Source organism: Poecilia formosa, unplaced genomic scaffold, assembly GCF_000485575.1.
Source record: "Poecilia formosa unplaced genomic scaffold, Poecilia_formosa-5.1.2 Scaffold480, whole genome shotgun sequence".
In the NCBI taxonomy this organism is placed as follows: domain Eukaryota; kingdom Metazoa; phylum Chordata; class Actinopteri; order Cyprinodontiformes; family Poeciliidae; genus Poecilia; species Poecilia formosa.
In genome coordinates, this window is record NW_006800419.1 from 316,241 (window position 1) to 328,483 (window position 12,243).

At 48.5% G+C, this 12,243-nt stretch overlaps 1 protein-coding gene across 1 annotated transcript in view; it reads right to left on the reverse strand.

Moving 5' to 3' along the window:
• The window catches only part of col12a1b (collagen, type XII, alpha 1b), a 105,837-nt gene that overhangs the window by 23,009 nt on the left and 70,585 nt on the right, over positions 1-12,243 (reverse strand). Inside the window, exons 37-51 of the mRNA XM_016664328.1 lie at positions 11,098-11,237; positions 10,430-10,559; positions 10,209-10,348; positions 9,985-10,114; positions 8,120-8,259; positions 7,868-7,997; positions 7,647-7,786; positions 7,017-7,146; positions 6,042-6,184; positions 5,211-5,340; positions 4,144-4,286; positions 2,647-2,776; positions 2,388-2,507; positions 2,090-2,236; positions 1,894-2,010 (exon numbers count right to left, since the gene is read on the reverse strand). Coding sequence (XP_016519814.1) covers positions 1,894-2,010; positions 2,090-2,236; positions 2,388-2,507; positions 2,647-2,776; positions 4,144-4,286; positions 5,211-5,340; positions 6,042-6,184; positions 7,017-7,146; positions 7,647-7,786; positions 7,868-7,997; positions 8,120-8,259; positions 9,985-10,114; positions 10,209-10,348; positions 10,430-10,559; positions 11,098-11,237 — 2,010 coding nt within the window. The remainder of the gene's footprint in view (positions 1-1,893; positions 2,011-2,089; positions 2,237-2,387; positions 2,508-2,646; positions 2,777-4,143; positions 4,287-5,210; positions 5,341-6,041; positions 6,185-7,016; positions 7,147-7,646; positions 7,787-7,867; positions 7,998-8,119; positions 8,260-9,984; positions 10,115-10,208; positions 10,349-10,429; positions 10,560-11,097; positions 11,238-12,243) is intronic.

A 12,243-nucleotide genomic window follows, 5' to 3' on the forward strand; every position in this document is an offset into this window, starting at 1 on the left:
CAACAGGAACCAACTGGAGCCAACCGGAACCAACAGGAACCAACAGGAACAGACTGGAGCCAACAGGAACCAACTGGAACCAACCGGAGCCAACCGGAACCAACAGGAACAGACTGGAGCCAACAGGAACCAACTGGAGCCAACAGGAGCCAACAGGAGCCAACAGGAACCAACTGGAGCCAACAGGAACCAACAGAAACCAACTGGAGCCAACCGGAACCAACAGGAACCAACAGGAACAGACTGGAGCCAACAGGAACCAACTGGAACCAACCGGAACCAACAGGAACAGACTGGAGCCAACTGGAGCCAACTGGAGCCAACAGGAACCAACAGGAACCAACTGGAGCCAACCGGAACCAGCAGGAACCAACTGGAAGCAACTGGAGCCAACAGGAACCAACTGGAACCAACCGGAACCAACAGGAACAGACTGGAGCCAACTGGAGCCAACCGGAACCAACAGGAACCAACTGGAGCCAACCGGAACCAACAGGAACCAACTGGAACCAACCGGAACCAACAGGAACCAACAGGAACAGACTCGAGCCAACCGGAACCAACAGGAACAGACTGGAGCCAACTGGAGCCAACCAGAACCAACAGGAACCAACAGGAACAGACTGGAACCAACTGGAGCCAACCGGAACCAACAGGAACCAACTGGAACCAACCGGAACCAACAGGAACCAACAGGAACAGACTGGAACCAACAGGAGCCAACTGGAGCCAACAGGAACCAACTGGAACCAACCGGAACCAAAAGGAACCAACAGGAACAGACTGGAGCCAACCGGAACCAGCCAGTAATGTTAAGCCATCATGATATTTAGCAGAAGCTAATGCTAACGCACCAGATTGCAGACCGTTGGTACCCAGCATGCCTCAGTGTTTTAGCCGTTAAGGAACTCTCTCATTGGTTGGTCCATGGACATGATTGGAGCTTTTGTCCAATAAAGTTCAGGAGGGGAAACTGAACTGCTACGTAAACTGACTTCAAAATCAGAACATGAACATAAATATCAAACTGCTTGAGGAACTCCTAAAGTCGACTAAAACTTCAATACAAACGTCAAACTTTATTCAACTGAAAGTTTATGAAACAGCCAATTAAATTAGCGCTTTAGATTTTATCCAGAAAAAAATATTTATGGAGAGCTAAAAGCGCTAAATGCAGAGCTTAGCAGTCTTCAGGTCTGGATGAGCTGAAAATGTTTTAGGAGCGATCAGCTGCTCCTCACCGGAACGCCGATGAATCCGACCCTCAGGCTGACATCACTAACTGCAGAACAGACCTGCCGGCCCGTCCTCACACTGAGCCCTTGTTTCTCTGGAGAACCCACTGGTTTCACTGGACGGCTCCCAGCTGTCTGCGGTTCTTCACCCTCGGTCATTAGCCGCCGATTTGTTCCGGCGGCTAATGACTAGCACATCCAGCGAAGCTTCATCTCCAAACCCGAGTCTGAGCAGCAACAGGAACCAGATGGACCTGAGAGCTGGAGGGAACCGACACCACGGATTCCTGTCAAACCCAAACCCGGTTCCAGCTGCTGCGGGTCGGAACTGGAGCCTGCATGACCCAGTCCAGGTCAAAGGTCAGAGAACCGGCCACACCGACTCGACCGGGGGGACAACATGTCCTCCTCTGATCCACATGGACTTTAAAAATAAAATTATGTTTATGTTCTAAAGATAAAATAAAAATATTGTTACAATTAACATGTTTACTGGTATTACTATGACCTCATATATTAATGCTAAAGACGATACTAATAGTAGTAAAAATAATAATAATAGAAGACAAAATTGTTTAACATCAATAATCCAGGATGTTTCCAGGAAGTTCCAGGACATTTCCAGGCAGTGTGTGGACTAAAGACAGAGGCGACTTACGGTCCACAGGGTTGAGTTTGATGCGGTAGGACGTTGCCGCGCGGTGCGGACTCCACTTGATGCAGAAGCTGTCATGGCCGACATTGTAGGTCTCAATGTTGGTGATGTTCAGGTAAACTGCAGCGATCAGAACAACAAGCCGTCAGCAGCCTCCATGTTAACCTGAACTCCCATCATGCATCTGGGGGGGACCTACGTGTGGTTCCCTCTCCTATGAGCGGCGCGCTGACCCCGGTGTTGTACTGAGCCAGAACCTTCACATCGTAGGTGGTTCCAGGCTCCAGGTTGGTCAGAGTGAACGAGGTGACGTCGCCCACAAAGAAGTCCACCGGCTGGTCCTTACCTGGAAACACGACAGAGGCTGCTAGATCCAACAGGAACCAGAGGAACCACAGGAACCAGAGGAACCACAAGAACCACAGAGGAACCACAGGAACCAGAGGAACCACAGAGGAACCACAGGAACCAGGTGAGACAGATGGAGCAGCGCTCACCTTGAGGCGAGTAGATGAGCCGGTATCCCTGAACCGGAGCAGAGACGGGCTCCCAGGATACCCGGAACCTGGTGTACCACTCATCTGAGACCCGCAGGTTTCTGGGACTCAGCATGCCGACTGGAGAGACGGGAGAGGAGCCGTCAGTTCCAGTGGATCTGGAGGAGCTAAGCTAACGGTTTTGATTTGGGTTGAGTTGCTGGCTAAGCTAATGGTTCTTGCTAAGCTAACGGTTTTGAGCCAGGCTGGGCTTCCTCACTTGTCCGTCCGTTCCCGTTCAGGGACCCTCCGGGCCCCTCGGCATAGACGGCCTCCACGGTGATGTTGTAGGGCGTGTCTGGGAGCAGACTGGGCAGCATGGCGTTGTTCCGGTTCCCTGGAACCATCGTCTGGGACATCAGGAGACAGAAAGGCGTCAGTTTCACAGAGCAGAGTTTAAGATGTTCTACTGATCCACTTTGGTTCTCCAGTTCTAGAGATTTGGATCAACACTGAGGTTCTGAAGTCTTTGGACTCCAGCTGTTTTTTGTTCAGTTTTATTAGTGGGATTAGTCCGAGAGGTTAGAGTCCTTGTCAAACGGCGTTTTGACAAGTCCAAAGGGTTGGAGTCCCAGTTGACGGCGTCTCAACTAAAGTTCTACAGCTTTTTATTTCTCATTCTCACCGTTTATTACATGCAGTTTTTTATTTTAATTATGTAAAGCACTTTGAAATGCCTTGCTGCTGAAATGTGCTATGCAAATAAAATTTGATTGATTGATTGATTGATTAGGAAGTCCCTGAATTTAAGTGCCAAATTTATCATTTCTATCAAAATAACCTAAAACACTAATTTTAGCTTAAATGCTTTCATTAGCATGAGGGCTATCAGTAGCATTTTGACCTCTACTTATGGACTCCATCTAAGATGTAATCAAGTGCGTTAGTTAAGTTTAGCTAAGGTGCTTAGGTTAGCTAAAATTATGTCAATATTATGTAGGGTATTGATAGCATGTTGACTAGCATTGAGTCATTCAATTCAATTTGTTAAGCTTAGCTTCTAAATCCAAATTAGCTGCAATGCTAATGGAGAGTTAACTGCTATCATCAGCATGTAGGTTACTAACATCAGCTTACTCCGTTCAGTATGCAAACACTAAAGTGTAAGCTAAAATTAGCCAAAATGCTAATGTCAGCTAAGTGTTGTTAGCAGCATGTTGTCCAACGGTGGCATGAACGCTGACAGCAGCGTAACTAAATTAAAGTTTGTTTTAATGAGGAAAACTGAGATTTTACAGCTTCAATTCCTGTGGGACTAAAACTGAGTCGCTGCAGAACGGTTGGCAGTTCTGGTGAAGCTAACGGTTCTGAACCGCAGAGGTTCTGCTCAGTCTGCAGCGACTCACCGGCAGTTCCCAGAGCCATTAATAATGTCATGATGCTCCTCATGACAGTGTTGGTCCAACAGAGGCCGTAATTAGCCGTGCTAACGGTGATTCATGGGATGGAGGGAGTCCTGGGAAGTGACCTCATCGCATATCTGAGCCGGAACGTCAGCAGAGTTTACCCAAAACAGCCAGAACGTGAAAACAGACCATTTCTTTTCAGCAGACGGGTTTTAATGAAGCAGTTTGTGCCGAGAACTAAAACGACTTCAGCTGAGACTCCTCGGTCTGGATCCCGGCCCAGGTTCTGCTAACAGAACCAGAACCGCTGGTCTACCTTTCGGGTTTTTATCGATTCCTGTTTCCAGTCCAAGGCGGAAAGCTGAACTCACAAACTCTGTGATGGGGTCTCCGGTCATGGGGGCGTAGGCGATCCTGTACTGGCGGACCGGGCCCTCGGCGTGGTCCCAGCCGACCGTCAGGCTGCTGGTGGTGGCGTCGTACACGCGCATTTTCCTGGGGCCGGCTCGGGGCACTGGAACACACACACGGTTGGAAAACACACTGACTCCACCTGGGACTGGCTGTTAACCCTGCAGGGAGAGGAAATGTGTCCGGAGCGCCACAGGGACGCTGTCCGGCTCCCTTTAGTTTCTGTCTGGCTTTTATTCTGTCTCCTGTGTGGAAACTGAAAATCAGGGAATCACATGGACGACTGGGCGGAAAGACAAAAAGAAAACCTATCAGGAACTTTTGAAAATGGCCATTAACCAATTTTATAAAATAAAAATAAATTATAAAAATTATGATTTCACATTTTAATGAAATCTTTAAAAATTAAATAAATAAAAATACTAATGAAAAAAATGTAAATAAACATTAAAAATGTAAATAACATTTAAAAAGATAAATTACTAATGTAAACAAAAAATGGCATAAACAGTAAAATAATAAAGACCAATAAAAATAAATGAAAAATAATAAAAATAAAACTAAATAACCTTGTCACCTATTTTATGAAAATACATCTGAGTTAAAAATCAACTGCTGTGGTATAAACTAAAATTAGGCTAAATTTAACTTAAATAATTAATCTGCGCCACTAATTTGTAGGATCTGAATTTTTGACACCATTGTTTCAGGTCAGTTTGAGACGGTTTTACTCTGTGATGATGTTTGTCATGTTGAGATGTCGGTGTGAACTAAAATGCATTTCTTCATGCTTCATTATTTATTCTGATTAATCCGATTACAGATTATAAAGGAAGAAATTATTTACCTAAAAATGACATTAATCTAATTTTTTACAAGAATCCTGTTTCGTTTTAAAGTGCGGTTCTCCTGACCCCGTTCTTTCATTAACTCTCAGTGATTTGGTTGCAGAGAGCCAGAGCCGGGCCAGAATCGGACCAGAACCGGACCAGAACCGGGCCGGTTCGGCCTTCGGTCGGGTTCTTACGTGTTTTGCCGTCGCCCTTGACCGACGCCCCCTCGGCGTCGGCGTACAGCGCCGTGACGGTGATGGCGTAGGGCGTGTCCGGGATCAGGTTGTCCAGGTAGGCATTGGTGATGCTTCCAGGAACCAGAACCTTCCAGAACCAGAGAGAGAGCAAAAACAGGAAATGAGGTCCAGTTCTGCTCGCTTTTCCAGAACCGACATCGGCTCAGACTGCAGAAATAATCGGTTCTGTCCGGCTTGGAAACGCTGAGACAGGAAGTTCATCAGAGCTAACGCTAACCGTCCAGCAACACGGGTCGCCAGGTTCTGCAGGCTCGGCCCAGAACGCCGTAAAACCAGAGCTGACGTCATGGGAACCGCCAGCAGGAAATTCATTTAAATAAATACTAATAATAAAAAACAAAAATAATAATAGTAAAACAATGTATAAAAATTAAAAATGTAAAGTGATGAGAAGGAAGCCAGTAAAACTGAGGAGACGTCCAAACGCTGAAGCAAACAAAAAGAACCGCCTGAAGGACTTCTGGCCAGATCGGGTCCCGGTACCGGATCAGGACCGGGATACAGATCCTGAACTTCCGGGAAGTTAAAAAGTTCTGACTCGTTCCCTGACGGTTCGGTTTGGATCAGAACCAGCCGGAACCGGATCAGTGAAAACATTTTTTATCTGTGCAGAGAACGAAACCAAACCTTTAAACCTCAGCTTGACGTTTTAAACTCCTTCAGTTTCACACAAAATTATGTAAACAGCTGATTGGACCGGACCGGATCCATTATCCGGCTCATATCGGCCCGGTTCTGACCCGGTTTCTGCGGCGGGGCGTGACTCACCGACTCGGCGGCCCGGGCACCGCTCAGCGGGGCGTAGGCCACGCGGTACTGCTGCACCCGGCCCGACGCCGCCTCCCAGCGGACGTTCAGGCTGCTGGGCGTCGGGTTGTACACCTGGATGTTCCTGGGCGGCGTCCGCGGAACTGCAGGGGTCAGAGGTCAACACAAGGTCAGGCAGGAACACACCGAGAGCAGCCTGGTTCGGGTTCTTCTGGGGGTCAGAGGTTGTTTGGTCTCACTCTGAACCCGCCGACCCAGTTGGGGGTAAAACACCAGTTTTACAGCAACAGATAAACACAACCAGATGTGCAAAGCGATGCCATAAAAGCAGAAGGTCCTGTTCCAGGCTCACCACCAGGGAAACTGGAGTCACTGGTGAGAAACTCGTTATGTTAAAAATTCTGATGCTATTAATCACATTTTCATTCCAACTGGAACCTTTTTCTGTGAATGTTTCTGGTACGACCGTAAATCTGGCGCACCGCTACATCCGCTAACATTAGCGATGGAAGCAGCTTCTCTTCATTTCTGCTTCAAACGATCTGATTGGACGCTGGAAAACGCTATTGTTGTGTTTAGGTTGTGCTAAAAGGAGTTAGCACATAAGTGAAGCTGTGCTAGTCTGAAATAGCATCTCAATGCTAGCATGTAGCAGCTAATGCTAATGTCAGCGTCCACATTTGTAAAGAAGTTCCATGAATGACCAGGATCCTGAAACTCTTTGCTCCAATCTGAAGATTAAAAACTAGAAATATTTCTGACGGACCTTCAGCCAATAACTGAGCAGAAAGTGGATTTATTTTTATTAGTTTAGTTCTGGATCCATTAATGCTGCGCCAGGAGGAAAACATCAACCCCGACTGACAGGGTCCGGTCAGAACCGAGTCCAAGCCCAGGAAACACAAGCAGGGGAACAAACAGCTGACAGACCAGAGAGGTGAACGGTGGGTTCTGCCGAACCGGGTCGGTACTTACGGGTCTTTCCTCTGTCGGCCTGGCGCAAGCCTTCGCCCTCGGGGTAAACGGGAACCACGGTAACGGTGTAGGGCGTGTCCGACAGCAGGTTCCTCAGCACCGTGTCGGTGGTTCCGCCCGAAACCTGCTCCTGTTTCCCACAGACACAGAGAGGCGGGTCGGTTCTGAGGGGTTCTGCACGGCCCAGAACTAAGCCAGGAAGCTATCCTGTTAAAGGGCCGGTGGTACGTGTTATCCAGGCAGGAACTACAGTACCTTCATGATATGACTCAACGGGAACTTTTACTTCCTGATTTAACGCCTGGAAATTGTGTCTCTGTCTCTTTAAGAAGCTCCTGCTCTTTCTGAAGCTCCACCTCCAAGAAGTCATGGCTCCTGTATTAATCCCTTAACAACGTTTCTACCAGCGCCACTCTGAGCAGCAGCTCCAATAATGAGCTCAGCAGATGTTAGCTAATTGCTGCTGGCTAGTCTGAAGGAGCTGAGTTCTCCTGGGAAAACACTAAAACACGATGGAAGATGAAAAACGTTGGTTTTACACGATACCGGCCCTTTAAAGTTTGAAAGCTTTCTTCAGAATCCAGAGAAATACTTAGTTTAATCTAGAACCGGCCCGGCCCGGCCGCCCACCATGTCCTCGGCGCCGCCGGCTGCTGGGACGTAAAAGATGCGGTACTGGCGGACGTTGCCCTCAGCCGCCTCCCAGCGGACCCTCAGGGAGCTGGTGGTCGGGTCGGTGACCTGCAGGTTCTTCACCCCGCCCAGAACCTCTGCGAACGGACCACAGAGAGCGGTCAGAACCCCCGGCGGTCTACAGAACCATGGCCCGGTCCGGTTCGGGAGGAACTCACTGGTTTTCCCGTTCTCAGACATGCGGTTTCCCTCCACGTCCTCGTAGACGGGGACGACGGTCACTCTGTACTCGGTGTCCGGGCTGAGCTCCGTCAGAACCGTGCTGGTGGTGAGCCCGGAAACCTGCGTCTGCAGCACAAACACAGCATCAGCTCCTCGCTCCTGACCCGTCCTCATTCAGATCAGCTCTGTCTTATAACGATGAGGTTCTGGACTGGTCCGGGTGGAACCGGAGTTAAACTCCCACCCACCGCGCTCTCGGCGCCGCCGGCCGCCGGCGCGTACAGGACCCGGTACTGACGGACGTCGCCCTCGGCCGGCTCCCAGCGGACCCTCAGGGAGCTGGTGGTCGGGTCGGTCACCTGCAGGTTCCTCACTCCGCCCAGAGGCTCTGAAAGGAACGACAGGCTGTTTGATTTACCCTGCAGGCTGCGGCGGACGGGCGGAGTCCTTAACACGCTGCTTTATGAGAGCGCTTCAGCTTCCACAGCAGCTGATGAACTCTGAGCAGCTCGCTCTCCTCAGGTTCCACAATGAAACACATCCAAACATCTGAGGTGACTCCAGTGCTGCAAACCAGGCCACGCTCTTCTGCTGGGGATAAATCTGTCTGGATTCCTGGGAACGTCCGGGCAGCCAAACTCGGAAAGCATTATCCCATCCCGCTGTGCGATGTTGATTTAAGGAGTTTCCATCTGAAGAGCTGCTGCACATTGTAACCTTTCAAACTGTTCAGACGGTCGTTTCTGCAGCAGCAACTGAACACAGACGTTTGGGTCAACGGACAGCAACTAGCAACACGGCAACCTCCTGACGAGTTGATCCGACTTTGCCTGAATTCACACCAGGATTTATGTCACTATGTCAAAAACGGCGTTTCCCCTTAAACTTTAAAAGATGCTAACCAGTTGTTTCCATACATGCTAGGCTACATGGGGGTGCGGCATTGTCTCCATGGTTACCAATGGCTAGAAGCTACCTTCTCCATAATGCCATATTTGATATTTCCTGTACAGCTCTAAACGAACCCTGACCTTAAAATGAACCCTGACCTTAAATGAACCCTGACCTTAAACGAACCCTGACCTTAAATTAACCCCTGACCTTAAATTAACCCCTGACCTTAAAATGAACCCTGACCTTAAATGAACCCTGACCTTAAATTGACCCCTGACCTTAAAATGAACCCTGACCTTAAATGAACCCTCACCTTAAATGAACCCTGACCTTAAAATGACCCCTGACCTTAAATTAACCCTGACCTTAAAATGACCCCTGACCTTAAATTAACCCTGACCTTAAAATGACCCCTGACCTTAAAATGACCCCTGACCTTAAAATGAACCCTGACCTTAAAATGAACCCTGACCTTAAATTAACCCTGACCTGAAATGAACCCTGACCTTAAATGAACCCTGACCTTAAATGAACCCTGACCTTAAATTAACCCCTGACCTTAAAATGAACCATGACCTTAAATGAACCCTGACCTTAAAACGAACCCTGACCTTAAACGAACCCTGACCTTAAAATGACCCCTGACCTTAAATTAACCCTGACCTTAAATGACCCCTGACCTTAAAACGAACCCTGACCTTAAACGAACCCTGACCTTAAACGAACCCTGACCTTAAAATGACCCCTGACCTTAAATTAACCCTGACCTTAAATTGACCCCTGACCTTAAATTGACCCCTGACCTTAAAATGAACCCTGACCTTAAATGAACCCTGACCTTAAAATGACCCCTGACCTTAAATGAACCCTGACCTTAAACGAACCCTGACCTTAAAATGACCCCTGACCTTAAATTAACCCTGACCTTAAACGAACCTGACCTTAAATTGACCCCTGACCTTAAAATGAACCCTGACCTTAAACGAACCTGACCTTAAATTGACCCCTGACCTTAAAATGAACCCTGACCTTAAATGAACCCTGACCTTAAAATGACCCCTGACCTTAAATTAACCCTGACCTTAAACGAACCCTGACCTTAAACGACCCCTTCAGGCTGCGATCTCTCCTGCCTGGTTCACCACACAGAGAAACGGCTGTAATCGGGTCGGACCGGTCTGCAGGTCGGTTAGACACGGGCCGGTTCTGGTGGACCTACTCGTCCTGCCCTGGTCCTCCTGCCGGATCCCCTCCACGTCAGGGTAGATGGGAACCACGGCCACGCTGTAGAGCGTGTCGGCCTGCAGGTTCCTCAGGACGGTGGTGGTGGTGCCGCCGGAAACCTCCTCCTGTTGGACCCATAAGACCTGATCAGTTTCTGCTGGACCTCAGGGTGAATGTTTGCTTCTCCTCAGGTCAGCTGGGACAGGAAACGGCTCTCACCACTTCCTGTTGTCCTCCGGGCTGGGCGGCGTAGAAGACCTTGTAGGTCCGGACGTTTCCCACGGCCGGGTCCCAGCGGACGGTCAGCGTGCTGATGGAGGGATCCACCACCTTCAGGTTCTTCACTCCGCCTAGAGGATCTGGAGGAACACGCGGGTTTTAATCACTGGGTTTAACCGTAAATCCAGCCGGCGTTCCTCCCGGAGGGGAAAGCGTCTCACTTGTCTTCCCCGTCTCAGACATGGACTTCCCCTCCATCTCTGGGTAGACGGGGACGACGGTGACCGAGTACTCCGTGTCCGGCTGCAGCTGCTTCAGGACGGTGCTGGACACGGTTCCAGGGACCTGGTCCTGGTTTGACAGGAAGAGGGATTAGCTGAGGCCTGGCTCCGCTGGACGAAGCTCAGTTTGGGATCTCAGCTTTGTGCAGGATAAATATGGAAAATAAGAGTCTGGACACATCAGGTTCCTGTCTTCCTCATTTCAAACCAGACAGAAATCTCTGCAGGAAATTCAGACTGAAATTTTTTATTTATAATTTAAATTTGTCCAAAATTTGAGTGGAAACTTGACTTTGTGTCTGGACTTTAGAAATGTGAAGGAATTTGTGTCAGGGATCCCAAACAAAGGAGAGTCTGCATGCAGGTTAGAGGCAGCAACTGAATGCTGGGAATTAAATGTGGGATTCCTCCAGGAAGCTGTTCAGGACTACAGACGTTCATTCAGGAAGAAGGAAAACCTCATCAATCAACCAGCTGAGGTCTGGAAAGTGATTTCAGGGTAAAACTGAGCAGCAGAGGAAAAGGAAAGCCACTGATATGTTCATTTAAATCTTAAAACATGTCAGCCAGGACTGAGCATCTCTGGGCGTGTTCAGAGCGGCTCTCACCATTTCCTCCTCTCCCCCGGCCGTCGGCACCCAGGTCACGACGTATTCGCGGACGTTTCCCTCGGGCGGCTCCCAGCGGACGTTCAGGGTGCTGGTGGTGGGGTCGGTGACCCGCAGGTTCCTGACGGATCCCAGCGGCCCTGAGCGCACAAACGCCACAAACGTCACAAACTGGAAAAAGTCACAAACGCCACAAACGTCACAAACGGTCCCACTGGATCCGCTTTATCCCTTCAGATCCTATGGATTAAAGAGGATTTAAGCAGAGCTGAGCCTTGATCTTCAGTATTTGTGTTAATATCAGGTTTCTACTTTAGCAGCAGGATTAGAACAGTTCAATATGAAACAGAAATTATCTAGAAATTATTTATCAAATATAGAATTAATTGTATGTGCTGCAGTTAAAAGTATTGATTTCATTTGAAAAACTAAGTATTTATATGTAATGTATTATAGCAGTTATTGTGACATCAGAGTGAACAGGAAGGAGTCGTGTTGCTGTTTGAAGCAGCCAATCAGACGTCAGGGTTTGCTCTGATCCCACCCACTGAGTGATATTCTTGGCGGGAATCTCAGGCAGAGGAAACGTGGTTTTTATTGAGTCTTCAGGTCAGCTCCAGACATCCTAATCCGTGACCCTGAACAGGTGTGTCTGTTAGCTGCTCCATGACAGGTGGAACATGAAATTTATTAAAACATAACAATTATAAAGTTATAGCTGTAATCAATCAATTATTTTTGTATTTATCTCCAGTTTTAGTAAATTAATGACATTTCCTAAGTTATGTACTTATGTTAATTTAGCACTCAGCAACTGATTGCTAATTGCTGTTGGCTACTCTGAAGGAGCTGAGAGGGGAGGAGCTGCGCCTCGAAGGCGGGGCTAGGTCCACCCTGGTGTTTTAACACCTGAACGGTTGCCATGGAGATTAAAGGATTTCTCAAACAAATTGATTTTAGATGATACTGGCCCTTTAATGTTTGTTTAAATCTGTTTTTCACACGTTAACTTCCAACCAATGTATTGACTCATTGGGCTGCTGGAGCCAACCGATCAATCATGCCCCAGAACACGGCCCCCCGTTGCAGGCTCCGCCCCCTGTTGCAGGCTCCCCCCCCCACGGCTGCAGGCTCCCCCCCACAGCT